The sequence below is a fragment of the Sturnira hondurensis genome, unplaced genomic scaffold (genome assembly GCF_014824575.4).
Source record: "Sturnira hondurensis isolate 20B ecotype Veracruz unplaced genomic scaffold, ASM1482457v3 Scaffold0022707, whole genome shotgun sequence".
In the NCBI taxonomy this organism is placed as follows: Eukaryota; Metazoa; Chordata; class Mammalia; order Chiroptera; family Phyllostomidae; genus Sturnira; species Sturnira hondurensis.
Window position 1 is genome coordinate 1,792,838 of NW_028095338.1, and position 23,405 is coordinate 1,816,242.

The 23,405-nt window shown below is 41.7% G+C and overlaps 1 protein-coding gene, 1 long non-coding RNA gene and 1 other non-coding gene across 4 annotated transcripts in view; 1 reads left to right on the forward strand and 2 right to left on the reverse strand.

The window, feature by feature from the left end:
- PPP3CA (protein phosphatase 3 catalytic subunit alpha) overlaps positions 1-21,205 on the reverse strand; it is a 306,638-nt gene extending 285,433 nt beyond the window's left edge. Inside the window, exon 1 of one of the 2 annotated variants that reach the window (XM_037036241.1) lies at positions 20,433-21,205. In XM_037036241.1, coding sequence (XP_036892136.1) covers positions 20,433-20,490 — 58 coding nt within the window. In that variant the 5' untranslated portion in view covers positions 20,491-21,205. The remainder of the gene's footprint in view (positions 1-20,432) is intronic. The other variant, XM_037036242.1, reaches the window with a different exon arrangement.
- Positions 15,758-15,921, reverse strand: LOC118979977 (U1 spliceosomal RNA). The gene has a single exon (XR_005065031.1). It is a non-coding gene; the product is annotated as a U1 spliceosomal RNA (small nuclear RNA).
- A 244-nt stretch (positions 21,206-21,449) lies between the features above and the next one.
- On the forward strand, positions 21,450-22,700 carry LOC118979965 (uncharacterized). Its single transcript, XR_005065025.1, has 2 exons — positions 21,450-21,690; positions 22,302-22,700. It is a non-coding gene; the product is annotated as an uncharacterized LOC118979965 (long non-coding RNA).
- The last annotated feature ends 705 nt before the right edge of the window (positions 22,701-23,405 follow it).

The window sequence follows — 23,405 nt, forward strand, 5'->3', positions numbered from 1 at the left end:
CACAGCAGGAAAGCTGTAATGTATATTCTGTTTTTTCAGGCCATGAAATAACTTACATTTCAATATACACAAGTTAACAATATAAGAACTGTCAATAAAATACCCTAGTTGTACACCTACTTAAGAATTAAAGTTATTCAATTTTTTCTTCTGAGTGTTAAAGAACACTTTTAAACAACCATTACACACACACACACACACACACACACACACACACAAAGAGCATATTTTAAGTCCAAGGTTTATGAAAATGTCACAGGAAAAAAAAGGAAAGGAAAATCTGAACCCAAGCTGATTCCAGCAGGGAAGACATTTCCCCCCACACAGAGTATTTGCCAGGAAGGAAGGGAAAGTCACAGGCGCCAGCACGAAACTGGAGCTCTGAATTCACAGACTGGGGAGTCAAGGCGGGTGCTAATCTTTCATTCCACCTGAGCCTGACCTGCAACGACTTCACAAGCACAGTCTCCTCAGTCAAACGAGAATCATTTGGATCAGAAATGTGTTTAGCAATTGTGTGGATAAAGAAAAAGGTACCTATCTAAGAAAAAGAAGAGCAAAAATATGAACAGTAAAATGACAACAAACGCAACTATCAACAACCAAACCTAAAAAAAAAAAAAAAAAAANACCCAAGCTGATTCCAGCAGGGAAGACATTTCCCCCCACACAGAGTATTTGCCAGGAAGGAAGGGAAAGTCACAGGCGCCAGCACGAAACTGGAGCTCTGAATTCACAGACTCGGGGAGTCAAGGCGGGTGCTAATCTTTCATTCCACCTGAGCCTGACCTGCAACGACTTCACAAGCACAGTCTCCTCAGTCAAACCAGAATCATTTGGATCAGAAATGTGTTTAGCAATTGTGTGGATAAAGAAAAAGGTACTTATCTAAGAGAAAGAAGAGAAAAAATATGAACAGTAAAATGACAACAAACGCAACTATCAACAACCAAACCTAAAAAAAAAAAAAACAGAAACAAACTAAGCAAACAACTAGAACAGTACCAGAATCACAGAAATGGAGATCACATTAAGGGTTATTAGCAGGGAAGGGGAGGGGAGAAAGGGGAAGAAGGCACAGGGAATAAATAGCATAAATGGTAGGTAGAAAATAGACAGGGAGAGGTTAGGAACAGTATTAAGAAATAGAGAAACCAAAGAACTTCTATGTACAACCCATGGACATGAATGCGGGTGGGAGGGGGTGTGCAGGGTGGAGGGGAACCAATGGGGGGAGGGATGGGACAACTGTAATAGCATAATCAATAACATATATTTAAATAAATAAATAAAAGAAATAAGTTTCTCTAAACACCTGCCTCAGACAGCATTATAATTCTGATTCAGAATCATCACTCCTTTCCTTTAAATAATTACAACATTTATTTGAAAGTACAACTAGGCTGGTCCTAAACTACTATCATAGTACAGAATAGTTATGAATTTTTCATTTACCACTATAAATGAAAAATTCTGATCTTAAAACAATTCACGTTTGCATATTACAATAAAACCACATAACTCCCTCCTCAAAATGTTTCATGTGACGTCTCCTTGAAGTGGCTTTCACTTTAGCTATGTGTGGCTTCCTTTATTTGCTTTAGTGACAAAAATATAAAAATGCATATAAAGAAGCAAAATCTCTACAACAAAGGCCAACAGTATATATAACAGCTAGTACTAGTTTGGAGGGTTGTTCTTTTCAGTTTTAACCTAGAGGAAAAACTCGAGGTCCAATAAAAATACCTTGTTTATGTAACTCATAAAGCACTTTTTATGTTTTAAATTAGTCTGTCTTATAATACCATGATAAGGTCAGTAATGGCCAAGTAAAGCCTGGTTTAGAGTCTTGTCCAGTTTCTTGTAAGCCTCAGCTACCTATTTCTAAAAAGGAAGCAGAAATACCTTCTCCACAAAAGTGCTAGCTTTTCCTCCCACAGAAAAGGCCAATTATGTTCTCACTAAAATAACTCCCAACACCACCAATATTTTACATTAAAAATCCCTAATAAAGTCTATTTTCTATCAGTTAATACATACTCCCTAATGAGTTTGGTCCTGTATGCACTTCAACTTAACGTTATGGTGGTAAAAATCCGGGATCTGGAGTCAAGATTGAAGTCCAAATACCTGCTCCACCACTTGCTTGTTACGTGACCTTGAGGAGGTGCTGAATCTCCCCTAGCCACAGAGTGACTGGAAGGATAAAATTAGCTAGTGTATGTGCAGGGCATACATATTAATGTCATTAAACTTTTTAGAAAAGAAAGCTCAAAAAACATAGAAAGGCACTTTATTACTTATCTACTTTGAGCAAGATCCAACAGAGAAGCAAAGTAGCCGACAAATTAAGTGTATTCCCTTCAAATATAATTGTGTGAAATAACAGAGTCCCAAACATTTGCCAGTAATAAACACACCAACTCTCTAATCATTATTCCTAAAAAAACTATTTTCCAGTCCCTGAAATGACAAACTTTAAAATAATCTCAGGATACGCAAAACCATTAGACTCTTTTTTAAAAATTTCTCATTCCAAAGTCCAGCTATAGAAAAATACATTAATTATGTAAGGAAGAGATTAAGGACAATTACTGAAGCACCTCTCCTTCTTTCTATAGAAGCCACTAGCTTCTTACCAAGACAAGTACGATTATTTCCCATGTTACATACACAGAACCTAAACTAAAGCATTATGAACTTCCTCATCCAGATTGGCTGGCTCCGAAAATTCATTCGGTTGCTAGGCTTAGGTGAAGGCCTACGCAGATCTAATAAGGACACAAACTGGAGCAAATAATTAAGAAGAGAGAAAAAAATCCAGATGTTTAAACAAAAGAGCTAAATAAGCTTAGAACCAGAGAACTTGGTACACATGATTAAATCAAAATGTGTTAAAGTTTTGTGCTTAGAATTGTATAAAATAATTGCAAAACCCAGAGCGAAGGAGACCTGGCTTATAGGTTTCCATGAAAAGTCCAGGTAAGAGGGATGAGATTAGGTATTCCACACGTCAAGGGTACTAGAAAAAGCAATTCAATTTTGATAAGAAGTATATGCCAGTGGGGGAAACAAGTATTAATATCATTATACTTTTGTGATGAACAGCTACATATTTTACAGTCAACTTGTTTGATGCCGGGTGGGGCTTGGGGAGTGGGGGTAACATGATTAATTTTGTGTCAGGCATCATGCTAAGTACTGGGGAGATGAAGCAGATGAGCCCTTGCCCTGGATGACTTCACAGTTAAAGAGAACATTTTGCTGCAAATGTTTGTGATACACTGTGTGCACCAAGTATGTGGAGTACTTGCAGACAGCTGTGCCTGAGGGGATCAGATAAGTTTTACACAAAAGAGGACAATTTTTTGTAATAATAAGCAAGAGTGCTCCACATAGCAGTAGTAAAGCAACTACAAAGCCGTGAAAGGTATCACTGATTCAACCAACTTTATATACAGCAAACGCAGATAAGCATTTGGAATACACATATGAATAAAAAAAAGTTCTCCATGCCCTTAAAAACTTACATTGTAATAAGTTAGAGACTTAATTCAGTACAATGTGAAGTACGCTGTATTTTATTTTCAAAAGTCATGCAGTAAGGGTTGAGTTCAACAACACATAGAGTTCCCACAAATCAGCTGGTAAAAATGATCAAGTACCAAATATGGGGTTAGTATAAATCAGATATTCATTTTTAAGTTATCACTTTAGTGACAATACAGGAAACTTGCAGTAGGAGAGGGAACAAGTTTGAAAGCAGAGAGACTGACGTTGGGAGGCCACTGCAGCCCTAGGTCACATATTTAAAAGACCTGAACTGAACTGGTCTAATCAACTTCACCAATGGCGGCAACATCACCCATGACAGGACACACGGGAGAACAAATACCCCCCTCTAGCCCTTCCATACCTACTCACAGCAACTGTCATATACAAGGTTCAAGGGAAAACTCTAGGAAAAAAGACTAGGTTGCAAATACAGATGTGCTTATCATTAGCCTATAAGCAATAGTCAATCCTCTGAGTATAAGGAGATAAAATTGTCTGGACAAACTTGTAAAGGGATAAACGAACACCAACATATAGGACTCAGTCAAGAGGGGCTGTCAAAAAAAAAAATCAGAGAAAGAGGAAATCCAAGAAAGCCAATGAGGACAACGTTTTCAAGAACAAAGAGGTAACCCTTCATGTCCAATATCATAGAAACCAGTAAGTAGACAGTCACTAGTGACTTTTGCCAAGCTGTCACTGTCTGAGAAGAATGAGAGGGCCCCAAGCCATAATGGAATCTGACTGTGTAGGAATCTAGACTCATGTGTAGGATGAGGGAGTATTATACTTTAATGCAGGTTACTTTTAGAAGCAGAAAGCTACACTTCCAAAAAAGATGTCCAGCAATAAAATAACAATACCCAACATGACAGAAGGCTCTTTTTTAGCCCTGTCATGGCTAACAACCCCTCTCATAGTTACAAGAACCTTGCAATGATACCACTAATGATCATTTCCACTTTTCGGTAAGAAAAGTGGGTTCAGGGTGGCTTCATGACTTCCTATGAACACTCAGCTGGCACACAGAGAGAGCAAGATTTAAATGCAAGTTTTGTCAAACTGTAAACCAGTGTTCTTTCCCTAATAGCGTGCTTCCTCTGGATTCCTACAAATACTAGTGGGCAGGGGCAGAGGAAAGCTTTTTACCCACTTAACATTTCTGGAGGCTAGTTAAACTGCCTGGCTTTCAAAGCCCCTTCCACCCTCAAGAGTGCATGATTGATTCTATATACCTGGCTCACAGATGAAGTATAACCACAGAATTCCAGGTAAAAATGCCCATCTCTCCTTTTGCAGCATTTTTTATTCCACCTTCATCTAAAAATAAACCCACATCCTAAACACACACACACACGAGTCCAGAAAGTATCCAGCCATGTAGTATGTACAATAGAGACATTTATTGAAGAAGATATAAGAAACACTGTACATAGGACAATGACACACCTCAGGCCTCTTCCAAGTAGGCACCTTGGGACCTCACACAGTTCTCCCAATCACCATCAGCTGCCCCTTTGTATTCTCCTAAATCTCATCAATGGTCTGCAATTTCTTTCAAAGGCCTGAACTTTGAAAGAAAGCTCCCAGAACTACAATTTCTTTTTAGTTCTGGGAAAAGCCAAAAGTCACAAGCGCCAAATGTGAGCTGTAGTTGCGCTGAGTCACCTGAGCGATTTGATGTCTCACCAAAAACTCTGCAGAAGACATGATGCATGAGCAGATGCATTGTCATGATGAAGCTGCCAATCACCAGTTGTCTATGGCTTTAGCCTTCTGAATCATTCAAACAGATGCCACACAGAGGAATGTTCAAGCTTAACGTAAAATTTGGTGCAGATTTGTGCTCTATTAGCTCACAAATTTTGAAAGGAGGGCCGCATAGTACACATGTTCACTCGAAAGTATCTACCACCCCTGCTGACTAGTACAATGAAGTCACCATTGTTCACACATGTGCATTCCAGTCCACTATCCTTGGCTGCCAGGTTACATTGATGTCATGCAAACCATTCTCATTATATTAGCAATGGCTGGACTTTTTCCAGACAGATCTTGTGTATGTGTGTTTGTATGAGCACATATATATACACATATACGTGTGTGTATGTATGTGTATGTATGTGTGAGGTGTATATATATATATATGTGTGTGTATGTGTGTGTGTATGTATGTATATATATATATATACACCTCACACAGAAAAATATTGGTTCCACTACTTTTGCAAAAAATAATGAAAGTTAAGTCTGTGAAGACAGTTAATTATCCCCTTTTCTGTACTCCCCAGCATGTTACAACTTGTGCTATTAAAATAATTATAACATACTGTGATTTTCTTTCACCACCCCCCATGCTGGACAATAATCCTTAGAAAGTGCCTTTTTCATTTGAAGCCCCCAAAACAAATCACAGAGCCAGGCAAGTAGTTGGCGGTAAAACTCTGAGGCATTCATGAAGAGAGCAGAAGGATAAATAGCAGATAAGTAAAGGAAATATTTTTCAACAACCATTTTATCTCAATGACAGATTATTTAATACCCTTACCAACTGGAATATTACAATGATGCCATACTTGTGGGGAGAAGTACAGAAAATTGAGTAACACTTGTAAGAAACAAGGGGTATGGATTTTAAAAGTGACACAAAAGTTCAATCTCAAAAATGTTTCTGAAATAGTTTTTTTTTTCCTGGATTCATTTCCATCCAAAGGAAAAATGAATAATTCAGTTAGCCCTGGTCGGTGTGGCTCATTTGGTTGGTGGGTCATAGGGTAACCAAAAGACTGCAGTTTTGATTCCCAATTAAGGCACCTACCTGGGTTGCAGGCTCAGTCTCCAGTTTAGGGAGCTTACAGAAGGAAACAAATCAACATCTCTCTCTTGCATCAATGATTCTCCCTCCCTTCCTCTCTCTCTAAAATCATTTTTTAAAATATCCTCGAGTGTAATTTTTTAAAATGTAGCCAATTCACTAAATTATTTTTATTAAATTTATTAGGGTGATATTGGTTAATTATGTAGGTTTTGGGTATACGATTTTATAAAACATCATCTGTATATTGAACTGTGTGTTCACCACCCAAAGTCTCCTTGTATCTATTTATCCCTGCTGTGATCTCTCATACCTCCCCCACGCCCTGTCCCTCTGGTAATCACCACACTGTTGTCTGTGTCTGAGGTTGTTTTTCCTTTGCTTAATCCTTTCCCCTTTTACACCTGGCCCCCAACCCCCTTGCTTTCTGACAGCTGGCAGTCTGTATTCTGTCTGAGTCTGTTTCTATTCTGTTAGTTTATTTTGTTCATTGGACTCCACATCTGAGTGAAATCATATGGTCCTTGTCTTTCTCTGACTGACTTATTTCACTTAACATAATATTCTCCAGGTCCATCCGTGCTGTTGCAAAAGGTGAGATTTCCTTCTTTTTTATGGCTAATAGTCCATTGTATAAATGTACCACAGCTTTTTTATCCACTCACCTACTGACAGGCACTTGGGCTTTTTCTAGGTCTTGGCTACTGTAAATAATGCTACAATGAACATAGGGGTGAATATATTCTTTCCAATAAGTGTTTTGGTTTTCTTCAGATAGAGAAAATTGGACAGATACCTGCAGAAAAATGAAATTAGACCACCTTCTTATGTCATACACAAGAATAAACTTGAAATAGGTTAGAGACTTAAATTTAAGACCTAAAACCACAAAACTCCAAAAACAACAACAAAAAAAACCACAGGCAATAAAATCTTGGGACATTTTCTCTTGGCAATATTTTTTCTGACATCTCCTCAGGCAAGGGAAAGCAAAAAAATAAAAATAAAGAAATAAACTATATCAAATTTAAAAGTTTTTGCACAGCAAAGGAAACCAATCAACAAAATGAAAAGACAACTTACTGAATGGCAGAACATATTAGCCAATACATCTCATAAGGGTTTAATACCTAAATTTTATAAAAAACATAAAACTCCACACCAAAAAAGCAAACAATCCAATTAAAAATGGGCAAAGGACCTGGATAGTCACTTCTCCAAAGAGGACATACAGATGGTGAAGAGACCTATGAAAAGGTGCTCAATGTCACACTCACCAGAGAAATGTAAATTAAAATCACAATGAGATATCATCTCACACCTGTCAGAATGGCTACCATCAATAAATCAACAAACAAGCATTGGCAAAGATGTGAAGAAAAAGGAACCCTCATGCAATACTGGTGGGAACACAGGTTAGTGCAGCCACATGGTAGGCAGTGTGGAGTTACCTGAAAAATTAAAAACGGAACTGCCTTATAACCCAGTGATGCCACTTCTGGGACTATATCCAAAGAACCCCAAAACACTAATTAGAAAGAATACATGCAGCCCTCAGATCATTGTAGCGCTATTTACAATAGCCAAGATCTGGAAGCAGTCCAAGTGCCCATCAGTATATGACTGGATAAAAAAGCTGTGGTAATTTACACTGAGTTACTTTTTTTTGAAAGTCATTTACTTTATTTAGAAACTTCTATCAAAGGTGGCCAATCTTGCCCTTAAAAAAAAAAACGAATTTCAAGCGTGGCCCCTGGAAGATTTTCGAGAACAGAAGGTGTCATGGGGGTACTTTGAAATTTCCCAGGAGTGCTCACTTAACATGTTGCATGACCTATTCAATCCACAAATCTCACCGGCATAAGTGTATTCTCTAATCCTAAATCTCAGCCTTTTCTCCTCAAGATGCCTATCACATTCACTTGCACAAAACACTAACATGAGTGAATCCAGATTCTAATAAGCTATCCTCAAAATGCTCAGCGTGGAATAGGAATAAGGCGAACACTGTCACAGATTACAAGAATGTATAATTTCCACTATGATTAAGGGCACATGGGTAAGATCTAGAAGACCCCAAGTCATGCGAAATGCCCGCGGTGACAGCTGCAACTCCATTCCTTTCTCCCCTGCAGGAGAAACTTGCATGAGAACGCGAGTGAAAGTACAATTTTATGGGTAAGCCTGAATGCACCCCAGTTTACACGTAGACATTTTAAAGTAAGTCATTTGCAAACTTCTGTACATTGTTCTCAGTAGCTGTTAATGCCTCACAGCTGAGTGTAACACAGAAATGTGTTGTGACACCACAGTTGGAAGCCACTGACCTCTTTTAGGCCTCAGTGAAACTTAAGCTTGTTATCAAATTACAGCTGAACTCACTGGGTTAGCCAAATTCAATGGCCCTAGGAGCTGTGTATCAACAACCTTCGAGGACTGGGTGCCAGAAGTAAGAGCAGGCAGAAGACCAGGTTCAGCTCTGGTCAAGAGGGATGCTGAGCAGCCTTCATGGTGTGATCTGGAAGGTAAACAAAGGAATCGGGCTGTCTTCAATTACCCTGCTACCACCACCACCATGGTGTCATGCTATCGTGCTGTCTCTATTATTTGCCTGTATTACAAATAAAGGCAAGAAAAATGAAAGCAACTCCTCTAGAAAATCACTGTTAAAATGCATCTGCTACCCAGGTTTTCTGGAAAGCGCCTACATATAAAGCAGATGAGGTATGAGACACCTTAAAGGTATAGAGGAAAGAGAAAACACAACTGAAAAGGACTGCAATAGGAAGGGTATGAAGAGTAAACGCATCACACAGTGACAGTCCTCATCCAACCAAAGGACATTGTGGGAAGAATCCTAGATTGGGCGCACCAGTGAAGGACTCGAGTTCCGTGAAGTTTAAAGGTTAGCACAGGACACAGAGCGGCAAAGCAAGGGTACTGAAGCACCCAAGCCCAAGGTGCTAAAGGTTCCACAGAAGAAAGCAAGTCAAGATAAACCCCTGCTCACTTCTCCATTTTTCAAGACACCCTAACAACGTGACATGGTGCTAAGGGAAGGCTGCGGGGATGGCAAATGACCCAGAAACCATGGCATGTGGGGAATAGCTAGAACACTTGAAAACATCAAAGCTGTTGTTACTATTTTAAAAGCTTTCTTGTGGAAGACACAAAGCTCATTTTATGGAACTCTATAGGGCAATGGTAGGAACAATAAATGTGTACTTCAGAGCATCACATGGAGGTAAAGCATGAAGAAACAGTCTGGCAAACAGGAAAGGCCAGGATAAAGCAGGAAGTCTTAGGAAGTGGGAGCTTCTTCCCACTAAATGTGTTAACGCAGCAATAGGATTGCCATCCATCAGGGAGGGGAACAGAAATTCCACACTGGGTAGGGCCTGAGCTAGACTTCTGGTGCACCTTCCAATTCTAAGAGTTTAATTTATTTGTTTTGCTTAGGCTGAGACATGAGCAAGTGTTAAGAAATAAAACATTCCCTTGGTATCCCTACTTCCTCTCCCCAGTACATAACTGGAGGACTGACTCCAGGCCAGATGAGGAGACAAATTTCCAAGGTTTCTTCCAGCTTCAGAATTTTGTGATTTTGGATTAAGATCACATCTACTACCCAAATAAATGAGGATTGTTTATTCTCTCCATTCAGAAGATCCCCACAATTCATGCCAGTGTTAAATGTCCTTCACTGATTAAAAAAAAAAATAACCTAAATCCTTGATGCGTCCAAATAGTGTTTTTTCTTATTCAGTTGACAGCGGTGATGGACACCTAGGTGTAATGCACTGTGAAAGACTTAATATTTGAAATCCAGTTAAATCACCACTCAACTTTTTCAAGACAATAATCTCTCAGTTGTTGCAATCTGAAGTCCTTTTATCACTTTGGTTGGGGTTCTTTCTTTCTTTCTTTCTTTTCTTTCTTTCTTTCTTTCTTTCTTTTTTTTTTGACATAAGCCAAATTTCTCACAACCATTTCTGGAAATGCATGTGAAAGGAGACCAAGTACTCGAGTAGAACTATGACCGTAGATCAGGGCTACACAGAGATTCCTTCCGGACTGCTGAATGCAAATTAACAGAAATTGACAATAAGATGATTTTATGAAACTAGACTTTCCCTGGCCTTTAATTCCTCGAAAGTATCTCTGTACTGCGGTGACAGATTAAATACTGGCTCACAAACCAGAGCTTGGAAAGCCCTGGATGGCCTGCTTTAATGGGGGCCATAGGACCAAGCCTGGGCCAGTGCAGGTCCCATGGTCCTCTGTGAGAATAGGGCTGACAGAAGGTGCCTCACCATATGCCTCCCTGTTGATGACATCCCAGGTACGGCTTTTCTCAAACCGTTCATTCACCAGGTGGACACATCACCCAGAAAACTGACTCCCAAGCAGCCTGTACTCACGCCATGGGCCTCAAGATATTTTTATTCGTATTACATGGACATCCTCATATCTGGGCCTGCAGTATGCTTTACATCTCTGTTCTGATTCCCAGATGTATTAACTTTTATTCTTTTGCGTTTGCACATTTTTCCTAAGCTATGTAATTGTGAAATTCGGCGTGGGCCTCTCAGATGCTTGTTACAATAGCTATCCCCCAACCTGGTATCATCACAAGTCTTTCTGAGGAAGAAAACCATTGCTCACCTTTGAGACGATTGACCCATACACCCTTTGACTGACACTGACCTACTGAAAACCAAGCACTCCCTGAGTAAGCCACTCCGGCTAGGTATGCTTCTACAGGCTGGCTATTAGGCAAAAAACAATTCCAATTCATGAAACAAAGCATGTCAAGACTCATGTGCCTGGCTTGTGTAGCCCAGTGGATTGAGTGCAGGCTGCAAACCACAGGGTCACCAGTTCAATTTCCAGTCAGGGTAGATGCCTGGGTTGCAGGCCAGGTCCCCAGTGGGGGCCACATGAGAAGCAACCACATATTGATGTTTCTCTCTCTCTCTTTCTCCCTCCCTTCCCCTCTCTGAAAATAAATAAATAAAATCTTTAAAAAAAGACTCATGTGAAAAAAACCATCTATAGAATTGGCACTTACAAATCAAGAAACTCATCAGATTTTTGTGATCTGCCAATGATTTAAATTCTACAAAATTTCAAACTAGAAAAGAACTCTGTGATTAAGAAATTTAAGTCCCTCTTTTTATTAAGCAACCATGCATCAAATGCCTATTTCTTAGTTGGCACTCTGCTAGGGCTAAAGATAAAAAGATAAATGGAACCACTCTCCTGGGTTCTCCCCTTACTGGGAAGGAGAGGCAAACAGGTAAACAAATAATCAAAGCAACATGCTCTATTCAAGATATCTTCTATTCAAGATATCCTCTATGAGCCCTGGTTGGTGTAGCTCAGAGGATTGAGCGCGGGCCTGTGAAGCAAAGGGTCGCCGGTTTGATTCCCAGTCAGGGTACATGCCTGGGTTGCAGGCCAGGTCCCCAGTAGGGGACACATGAGAGGCAACCACACATTGATGTTTCTCTCCCACTCTTTCTCCTTCCCTTCCCCTCTCTCTAAAAATAAATAAAATGTTTTTTTAAAAAAGATATCTTCTATGAGAAACTGAGTCCCTTTACTACAATTGAAGACGGCAAGATATGAGTCCCAGAGGAGGTGACATTTGAACTGCTTGAATAATGAGAATTAAATAATGAAAATTGTTACCATGAAAATAATCAGACTCACACAGAGAACATACTTGTGTACTTTAATTTATTAGCATCAAATATGCATAACAGAACAATAATGTCAGATTTAGTAATAAAAAACTTGTAATTCCTCTGTGAAAAGCAGTAATAACAACAAGAACACCACCACAAACTTCAAGTCCTGACTCAGGTTCCATCATTTTAAGAAAACATATTGTGCTTTTAAGTTGATAAAATGGAATAGCTTACAAAATGTTTAAAAACAAATGTCAAGGGACAGCTTAAAGTCCACTCAGGTGATGTAAGGAGTCAGCAAAGTTGGTGCCCCCTTTTTTTAACTTCTCTTAGCCCATGTATCTTCCCACCGGATAGCATCTAATGATGTTTTGGGGGCCAGGGGGCTATGTTGGTTGAGGCTGCATTTCTGGATTACAAAAGCATTATAGAAAATGATAAGCTGAGATATAAACAAAAAAGAGGATTTTATTTGTTTTGGTTTGTTTGTTTTTTTTCATGAAATTTGCCAGGTCATTTTCTCTTCAAGTCCAAGTATGGACAATAATTAAAATGCATTAGTCTAGTCACCCAATAAATCAAACAGTGAGTGATTAACATATCTTTTCTACTTGTCAAAAACTGATCAACTTAAGGGAAAATACAACAAAATTGAAAGAAAGCTTTAAGGTTGAAGCTAATATGCTAAGCTGAAAAGCCCTTTAAATTCAGCTGGCACAAAGCCAGTCTCAATGACCAAATAACAACACTGCTCTCAATCTAACTGTGTCACCTTTTTGATGTCTCCTTCTCATACTCCATCCCCTAATATGACTGGAGAAGGAAACAATTAACTAGACAGTTGCCACATAGAACTGTTCACAAAGAACCAGACCTTAGTACGTTCAAAATAAACATAATTCTTCTCCACTTACTACTTCAGGGGCACATGAGAATTCTGCAATGCCCAGATCACTCAGTAAGAGTGTATTTAGTGCATAATAAGGCACTGCGCTGGCACCACCGGTCCAATAACCATATTTCCCAAATGAAAATTTTGAATATGCATATTAACAAAAATTATGATGTAACTTCCAAGTATATGCAGCAACCTGGGAGACAAAGATTAGACACTGACATACGAGAATTTCCAAAACATTCTAATGTTACAGAGACACAACTGAACATTTTGTATCAGAAGTAGCAGCTCCTCCCCTCAGAAATGAAAATTGGGGCTGTACAGTTAAGAGACTCTAAATATTTGAATTGTACACATGATTGAATTCTTTAAATTTAGCTCAAATAAAACTTTCTCTTTGAACACCGACCACCATTCTTCTAGTTTCATAATTGGAGAAAGTGCCTGAAATTGATACATACCTGAGGTGGTATGTCATCATCTGAAGGCAGCTATTAACATAAATCTCTGATATCTACTTGTTTGTTTTGCTCTTAGCTAGCATCTGCAGAATTTCCAGTTGCAGGAGACAGAAGTTCATAGAAAGTCAGATAGACCATGTTTTAAAATAGTTATAATATAGTTTGTTGTGAGGCAAAAGCACGGATTAGGGGAATAAAAAGAAAAAACCCACAAAATTCCATTCCTTTCTCTGACAGTCTCAGTAAGAATCCATCTAATTCCAAAAATGCAGCATTTTAATATGTGATTACTACTTCTTCAGTCAGGGTTTCTATTTTTTTAACATCTAAGACTTCAGCTAACTGAGTGTACATTTATAAAATGAATTTGAGCTCCTAGCAACAGGTCTTAAATATCAGGTTGATAGCTCATCTATTTAAGACATTATGCAGAACACCTATGTAGATATAAAGTGTTTTATTTGACTTCTTATATGAAATATAAATGATGGCTTAGCAATGATACAGCCTGTATGAATACAGGAGATGAAAATATTACAGAATAAAATGGGCTGAAAATGTCAAGACTACTAAAGATTTAATTTAAAAACTGAAATTGTATCAGTGCTTACATCATTCCTACCTCATGACTATTTTTAAAAAGGAGTGGACTCTGACTGGGTAGCTGGGTTGGTTAGAGCATCATTCTAATACACCAAGTGGCAGGTTCAATCCCTGTGCAGGGTACATACAAGAATCAACCAATAAGTGCATAAATAAGTAGAACCACAAATCAATGTTTTTTTCTTTCTCCCTCTCTCTCTGCAGCCTCCTTCCAATAAATAAATAAATAAGGAAGGAAGGAAGGAAGGAAGGAATTTAAGAAGCATTGGCTAAAATGTTTGCTTTAACTTTTGCTAGAAGTTAACAAAATCCTCAAACCGGAGTAACAGTATGGGTCACTATAGATAATGACAAAGACTTACAGTAACACCCTTCAAAATTATAGTAAATAACAACTCCTTATAAGGAAAGTATGCTATTTCTACTTCTGTGTATATATTTACCTGAGTAGAAGACAATGATTAACAGTTTTCCTTTAGTGAACGTCATGCCAAGATCAAACCAGGTTATAACATTTATCTTCAAAATTTGTATTTCTGCTAAATACAGAGATATAAGTTTCTTCTCCTAATAAAAGTATTTCACATATATAATAGCTAGTAGTTCAGTAAAGCAAAAGTCACAGAAAAAAGTGGTAATCTTAAATATAGCAAAAGGAGTGACAATTACAAATCCAGAGAGCTACCTCTGCTGAAAAATTTGCTTACACTTACCTACCATCTAGTGCCACCTGTGACCAACCCTTCTAGATATTCTGTCTCCATTTCAATTATAAAACCAGTGTCACCACATACTATTATAGACCCCAGCTATTCATGGGTTTTAACATTAATGGTCTGACTATTCACGAGTGACCCTGAAAATACATTAGCACATTGTCATCCATAACTCTGTGTCAGCAGTGACTGAACTGCCATCCCCAGGCAAGTGGCCCAAATGTAACCACTCAGGTCCTCAAATCCCACCTGATGATCCTCACGAGTGAAGGTGAGTACAACTATTGCCCTTTTACGTATGAGGAAAGCAGCCAGTGACATTATAATATGTATCAATGGAATTATAGAAAGTTGTAATTGAAAATCTCACTATATCCCTTTTGAATAGCAAGACAACGCTACCCAAAATATTGCTGAAAAAACTGACAAAATGATTTTTTAGTATTTATCAAAGTTCCATATTATGAATCATTATCATTCTTTAATGTCCTGAAAGTATCCAATATCTTAACAAAACTTTCTTTTTTTTTTTTAATTTATTTATTTATTTATCTTTAGAGGGGAAGGAGACAGGGAGAGAGACATCGATGTATGGTTGCCTTTCCTGCGTCCCCTGCTGGGAGTTGGCCTGCAGGGACCTGGCCTGCAACCCAGGCATGTGCCCTGACTGGGAATCAAACCTCGATCCTCTGGTTCGCAGGCCTGTGCTCAATCCACTGAGCTACGCCAGCTAGGGCTTAACAAAACTTTCAAAATGGCAATTTAACTTGGTTTGCCAAAGAGACAATAATATGTCTAGAAAAATGCTGTTTTCCAATCAGGCCACTTTAACTGGATTCTGTGTATTTGGCTTCATAATTAGTTTCAACTTTATACAGGGCTAACACAAAAAAAAATAAATAAGGAAAAGCATTATGAGGACATTTTAAAAGTTATAAATGTGTAACTTTTCATCTTTCATCTCTAAAATTACAAGTAAAAACAGAGAAACAGATTTTTAAAAGCATATTTTTTTCCAGGGGAGAGTGTGAATGCAGTCCCACACTACCACAGATTGCGCAGTTGAGTTTCCCCCACCGGGGGAAATTGCAGGGGTCAGCACCTCCGGAGTGCAACGGGTAAGCCTGGCCCTGGGAAAACCACCTTCGTGATCATGGTACCTCCCCTGCCAGACAGGTATAAAAGCATTTTTTAAACTAATATAAACAAGTGTTAGACTAAATTTCTAACTAGTTTCTAAGGTGTTTCTTTTTCATATTTTAACCGGCTATCTTAAAATAGATTGCTCATTTAAAGAACCATGTTTCTTTCCCACAATTTCCAAAAACTATTATTTTTTAAATGTTAATTCTAATTGATGCCTTTTTAGAATCATTGGAATTTCCCAAAATCCCAGTCTCAACTGTTGCCTTAAGCCTTACGTTTACAGAATGTTTTAAAAACAATGCACTCGTGTTATATTTACTTTATAGTAATCAATGAATCGATCTGACTTGTAATTAACAGAATTTGCAAGCTATTCACTAAGACCTGAAAAGAATTTGTTATCAAGAATATTAACCATGCCCCAATCATGTTGTTTATAGTATAATTAGATTGGCAGACCCCTTTCTTCATATCAACTGCTTATATAATCTTCAGCCACCAGACATTTAATCATAGTAAGTTTCAATTAATAACCCTGAATTAATGAGGTTTTACTACACGCAAATGGAAAACCATATACATAGAATAACTCAGCCTATGGTAACAAAGTTAGTAAAATAAATTCCCAATAAGCTCTTCTTGACAACTGCAAAGAACTGGCATATTTCTGTTTTCTTTTTAAGTAGTGTCCCCAGTCTTATTCAGCTAGAAAACTGGTGGTTTGAATCCTTATTCAATATTTTACCCAGCTACCATTTTCTTGCTTATATGATCTTAGATACCTTTCTAGGACTTGCCTACATACACTTTGTCTACACTAAAAGTATATAGCTGACGATACACAGAAAGACAAGCTCCCTTTTTTTGGATTCCCCACAGGCAAAAGGAATCTGACACAAAGCACAAAGTGCCCTACCTAGAGTTTTGAGAAACTTGCTAAAACTCTTTCCAGAGATTCACCCTTCAACAACCTGCCATGATATCTGGAATTTCTACCATTAAAAACGGCTCAGGTGAAGGTACCAGAACCATTACAGAATCCCTGAAGATGGGAACAGAGCGAAGGGCAATTACGGAACAAGGGAGCGCACTCACTCACCACATACAGTTTAATTTCCTCCAAGTATTTAACTGTCATGTAGCAAAGTTCTACAGCCAGTAGGAATTTAAAGGCAGGAACAGGCAGGGAGAAATGAAGAGAAGCCAAAGTTTGAAAAAAGGCCCGTGGAGCATCACTACAGAGGAAAACCAAGCTGTTGAGTGTGTTGCAGGGGTCAGGGAGAGGGGAATAGTCTTCTATGCATTGCCCTTCATCTTTGCTTTACATTATGCAATGCTTCTTTTATAAAAAAAAAATGTAAAGCAAGGGATGAAATTATTCTGATTTCCAACAAATGGCATTATGAAAATGTTTTCTCTGAATTTTATACTTTCCACTGTTTTTATCCAAGAAGAGTCAAAATGAAACAGTGCTAGTTTTGCTAAATGAAATAACTTTTCCTGAGATAATCTAAATGAATGCTTTTCCTCTCCAGTGCTGCCATTCATTTCCTTTCATTTCTGAGGCTTAGAAAATGATCAGGGTCTCTGAACACACTCCAAAAGGTACTGCAAACCGGAAAAAATTAGCTAGTTGAAACTTAAACTCAACCTACCGTTCTAAAGTTGCATTCTGGAAGTACAAGTCAAGAAAGTCATATTACTACAAACACAACCATAAGACAAGCACAGCTTTATTTGTAAGTAAGTAACAATTTGTTATACAACAAAAACCAGAGCATACTCCTGAAGGTAACTGTAAACAAACGCCATTGCATGCCATGGTAATAATAATCCGAATACCTCTTATTTCTGTTTGTAAGCAAATACCTCTAACTGTACTTGGTAAGAGGAAAGCTTAGGGAGCACAGAAATTTCCTCCACAATAATCCCTTCCCTGCATTAAAGAACAAGCCAATTTTAGAGCACTGAGATGAAGTCCTAGCAAAATTTAGAGTGAAGGCATGGTTTTGTACACTTATCTCATTTTTATTAATATATAAAACTGTTTGGTAATGTTTTCCATTCATTCTACATGTACTTTGTACTCACTAAACATGTGTATACATATTCAAGGGAAACTATTTTATAATATACTGATCATCAAAATTGATTATCATCTCAAATAATTATTCATAAAAACCCTATGTATGACAAAATGTTGAATCCAACATTTGATATGCCTTTTAAACCAACAATGGATAAGAGAAATTAGCAGTGGTGTGTCCATCTTAAAAATCAGGATTCGCCAAGAAAACTTTTTTCTATAAATAAATTTCACACTCAAAATTTCACATTGAGAACCCTATCAAAACAAATGTAAAGTTAACTTTTGCTACTTTGAGTCTATTACCCACATTTGCATTTCAGTTATGCAATAATATGTAAACACAATTTTTAGAATTATGGGTTGATGTGTGTATTTATTATGGAAAGCTCCATTTATAATAATATACATTATACAGCATTGAAAAAAAAGGTAAGACAAAACAGCCATGGAATGGTTGAATGGACTCTTTCACATTCACTGGTGAAGACAACAAGCCTGAATGTATGAACAATCATTTTTACATTCTTCACTTGATGACAATTTTACATGTACATTTAGAATCCATACCTAGTAATTTAAAACGGGGTGTAATCTTACATGTGTGCACGTAAGTGTTTCTTTTTAATTGCTGGCCCATTCACTGCTATCATTTGAATTGCAAGCTTTATATTGTTTTGAAAACAAATAATCAATATACAGATTGGAGTTATAACTAAACTTCACATATTGGGGAGATATGTTATTCTGATATTTTAGCCAAAGGTTTTAATTATCTTTAAGTGTCAACAAAAAGCCTTAATACTAACAGTTTTTTTTTAATGAAATTGAGTTGACTATTTACAGAAGGACCCAAGCCTGCAGAAATAGCCATGCATCTGTAGTCCCCATTCCCAGTCATTTTTGCAGATATTTTCTCATTTTGATGGGTCTATGAATACTGCTCTGAAGTAGGAACGATTCCAATAAAACCAAGAGGTATTTTATTCTGTTTTTCTTATTAAAGGAGACCACAATTTCCCCCATCATCAAGAGAATACACAGACAAAACTTTAAGAACTGAAGCAATGAACAGTTCTGAAGCCCCAATGACTTCTGTTATCATGGTCCTTAGGCTGCTGGGTTACTTCACCTAAGGGCTCATGATGCAAATGACTTTACTGCCTTGCACTCTATTTGCAAGCTTTGGCCACATAAGATCCTATCTCTGTTTTACACCACAAGCACGCACACACACACTCACTAGCTCTCTCTCTCTCTCTCTCCCCACCAGCCAGCGTTGTTTTCAATTTCAGAGGCCTGCTCTGCGCTTAGCCCACGCCCAACCCTGCTTTGCTCTACATTCTGACCCCAGGAATTATGGATACTACTTAATCCTGGCGGATCTGCTCTGTTGCCTCATCCTTCCAGGATTCCTAGGATAGTTCTTCCCCCACTCCACCACGGAATACAAGGACAGCGGATTCCCCTGTGCGATACAGGAGACCACTGCCTCTCCCCTTCCTCACCCCATGCATCCCAGCTTCTCTTTGCCAAAAACCCAAAGCCATCCCCACCAAGAGAATAAAATGTAGGGCTGTGGGATAATCGAATAGCCCATTTGACAGGGGGTGACAGAGGCACGGAGGAAGAGAGCAAGGCGAGTTCACCCCGGGGGAGGTGTGCTCCAGAGGAGAATCGTTCAAGAGCAATGACAGGTCCGTGGGGGAAGGCTGGAGGGGGCAAGGGAGGTTGGAGAACTGCTTTTGGAGTCCTCCTTTCTCTAGGGCCTGCAGGGGAATCCCGGGGCGGCGGCAGGGCTCTAAGGTCGTTCCCAGCCTCCTGCGCCCCCGCGCGTCCCCTCCGCCACCCCCACAGCCTGAGGCCGCCCCCGCCCCAAGCTGAAGGCAGCGCCGGGCTCCCACCACGCTCTCCCTCTCTCTCGCGAGTCCTGTGCAGGCCCTTCCAGGGGGAGGGGGAGCACGGAGGGAATTGCTGCAATAGAGCGCGGAGAAAACCCTGCCTGAGCCCGGCAGTCGGTGGAAAGCCACGGCCACATAAAAATGCCATATTAATTTTTTAAAAGCCATAAATCACCCCTTCCTGTGCAAAAGAAAACCATAAACCCGATCCCATGCAAGCCAGTGAACAGCCACCCACTTCCTATTTCTGTCACAGCAGCTACACCCTGCCAGCAACCACCCCCCCGGGTGCCCCCTCCCGCCACCGCCACCCCCGCAGCCGCCTCTCCAAGGCTCAGCCATTTGCCAACTGACGCCCCTGTAAATAAAAAATCCCCAAGTAGACTTGGGTGGGAGGCGTGGGGGAAGGGCACCCGAGGGAGGGGGGCGAGGGTTGCACAATATCCTCGAAGGTCTGTGGCAGGAGCCGGGAGAGAACCCGGGGCGGGGGAGGGGAGGCCAGCCGCCCGGGTGCTTGCGGCACACGAAGAACCCGGGCGACAGCGACGAGCAGCTTACCTTTTACCACCCTGTCGGTCGTCGACAACTTGGGATCAATTGCCTTGGGCTCGGACATCTCCAGCCGCCGGGGGACAGCGACGCGCTGTTCGTCCGTCCTACTGCACACCCCGACCGGACCGGCGGGCCAGACACTCAGCGCCGCCGCCGCCGCGCTGCAAACCGCTCAGTTGGAGGTCTGGTTTCTGAGCTGGCTTTAAAGTTACTGCCTTCTCCGCGTGTCCCTCTTCCTCCTCCTCCTCCGCCGCCTTCACTCCTCCTCCGCCGCCGCCGCCAGCCCCGCCGACTCTGCTCCGGGCACGCGTGTGTGACTGTTATTTATTTATTTTCCAAGCACGCCTCTAGGTTCTTCTTTTATTCTTGGGGAAGGGGGATGGGGAGGAGAAGCGCACACACGAGCACCCACCCTGGCAGGGAGACCAGGCACCGCGGAATGGAGCCCCACGCGCGCACACTGCCGGGATTAAGACCGATCACATGGGGAGGGCCGGGGGCGAGGGAGGAGAGGCAGGGCCGCCGATGTCAGTGCCACCAACCGCGCCTCGGCGTCCCCGGCGGCGGAGAGGCGCCCGCCGTTGCTTTGCCGCTGCCGCTGCCGCCGCCGCTGCCCCTGCCGCTGCCGCTGATTCCCCACACGGAGCGCCGCCGCAGGTCCGCGGCCGCCGGAGATGTCCCGCCGCCGCTCGCCTCTGCCTCTCCACACCGCTCCTTCACTCACACAGGCAGAGCCGCGGAGCTCGGCAGACACAGTCCCAGGCGTAAGCTACCCTCCTCCTCCGCCGCCGCCGCTGCCACAGCCGCCGCCACCGCGCCCGCCTCCCCCTCCGCCTCCTCCCCTTCCTCCTCCCGGTCCCCGCCTCCAGCGCCAGGTCAGTCTCCTCCTCCCCGCTGAGCCCGCCTCCGGCTCCCCGCCGACGTCGGAGTTGCGGGCACTTATTGGCTGGTGTACGTGTCACTTGTCAGGTGGCGGCCCCCCTGGTTCCGCCCGCCTCCCGCTGCACCTCGCGGACCCGCCCCCCTCTCTGTTTTCTCGCAGCAGCTAGTCCGGCGGGCCTCGCGCCTCCACCGCCTAGTCTCTGCTCAGGTGTCACTGTTGCTGGCAGACCGGGATTACGGAAGGACAGTGGGCCGGGGTCGCAGCTGGGAGGAGAGGGCCTCTACCAGGCCACCATGGCCCCATTTGGCTTCCTCCTCTAGACCCCGCGCACACACTCGCGCCGCTTCTGTAACCGTGCCTGTTGGCTGGGTTACCCTCAGTGTGAGTAGCGAAGTGTAGAGGGTGTCTCCGAGTGTGTGCGTGGCCGGCAGGAAGGCAAGAAAGGTGGAGGCCAGGAGAGGAGGGGAAGGGTGTGGTGACAGGAGACCTAGAAAGGGCGGAGGAAGGAAGAGTGTGGGGAGTTCCGAGGCCCGAGCCGCAGTTGCTGTCGCTGCCGCAGCTGTCCAAGGAGGATCGCCAAAACGTCGACGAATAAACAACTTACCTTGGGGAGCCGGGCTCTGCCTGTGATGGGGGTAGAGTTGTTTTAGCTATTGGGACTTTTTTTGCGGGCGATGTGGTGCTTACTGTTTCCTACCCTTGTCTCCATACCTTCCGAGGAAGGGTCTGCTCCGGAGAGTCGCGGGCTGGGAACGTAGTGGAATGCGCGGAGCGCTACCGGGTGCGGGGTCGGGCTATCCCAGGAGGTTTGGGGACGTGAGTCCAAAGGATCCCGGACAACTCTGAGTCACCAGGGCACTCTGAGACCCTGTGGATCTCCAGGGAGAAGTGAGGGGGCGGGGAAACACCGGAGAAGGTCGCCGTTTCCCTGTTTGAACTCAGAGCCACTGGTTGGGGGCTTGTGACACACTTTTCTTCCTTGCTCTTTCCAGTTTGCAGGCACCAATTGATGCTACCCGTACTTACAGGGCCTTGAAGCCCTATGAGGATCCACACACTGGTCCCTCCAGTTGGAAGGAGCATAAAGAGAATTCAAGGCACAGAGTAAAGTGTGTTGGTGGCCTAAAGGCACATTTCTGGCCTACCTGCCATTTCACAGAATGGAGAGTGGGTCTCCTTGTGCACAGCCCCTCTCTCAGACCAACCTGTCTTCACCAAGGACTGGCAAGGAGGCTAGAGTTTCTTTTGGAATAATGAAGAGAGCTAAATAAATTTCTCACCCTCCATCCTTCCTGTTTTATTTCCAAATGCCTTCAGTATCAACTTTTTCCTGTTTCCTCAGTGGGAACATGAGCCTAGTAAAAGGCCTAATAAAAAATTTAAGAAGCTAGGACATACAGCCAGGAGTGTTTTGGGGGACAGGGATTACATTAACGCTCAAACTTGCAAATATGTTTTAGGAATTGACTGATAGTGTTGGGCTATGACTTGAACAGTTTGGCCTGAAGAAAGTAGGAACTTACTGTAGAAGGCAGGTGAGCCTTTTAGGGGCCTCCTAGCCTGAAAGGAGATCATGTAGGGTATGTCCCACTGGCTCTGGGAGGCTACCACTGGCTCCAAGATTCTGCTGCCAATTCAGAACCCAAGATAGTATGGTGAGTGGTAATTAGACAGTACATGTAATAAATATGAATTGTTCTTTTATAAGCCAGACACTGAGGTAGGTAATTTATGTGTGCGGGAGGGGCAGGGGTGAAGATGGTCCTTGCCCTCAATAAAGCTAGAGTCTAATAGAACTATCAAAAATATGAGCTCTAAGAGGCACTGCATCATCTCAGGAAGGGGTTGTTGAGAACAGCCTGCTGAGCATGAGCAGAGCTAGTTTAAGGCAGATTTAGGAAACTGGTCCCTGGCCAGATGGCACAAAGCCAGGCAGGAGTGCTAAGACCTGTGGGTGAGGAAGGGGGCCTGTTTGAAGAAAGACCAGGAAACCATGGCCAGGGACGCTCTCTTCTGAGACCATGATGATGGTCCCTCCCACAGGTTGAAAATAAGAGACACTGTTTCCACCAGTGTTTGGACTCAGTTTTCAAGTT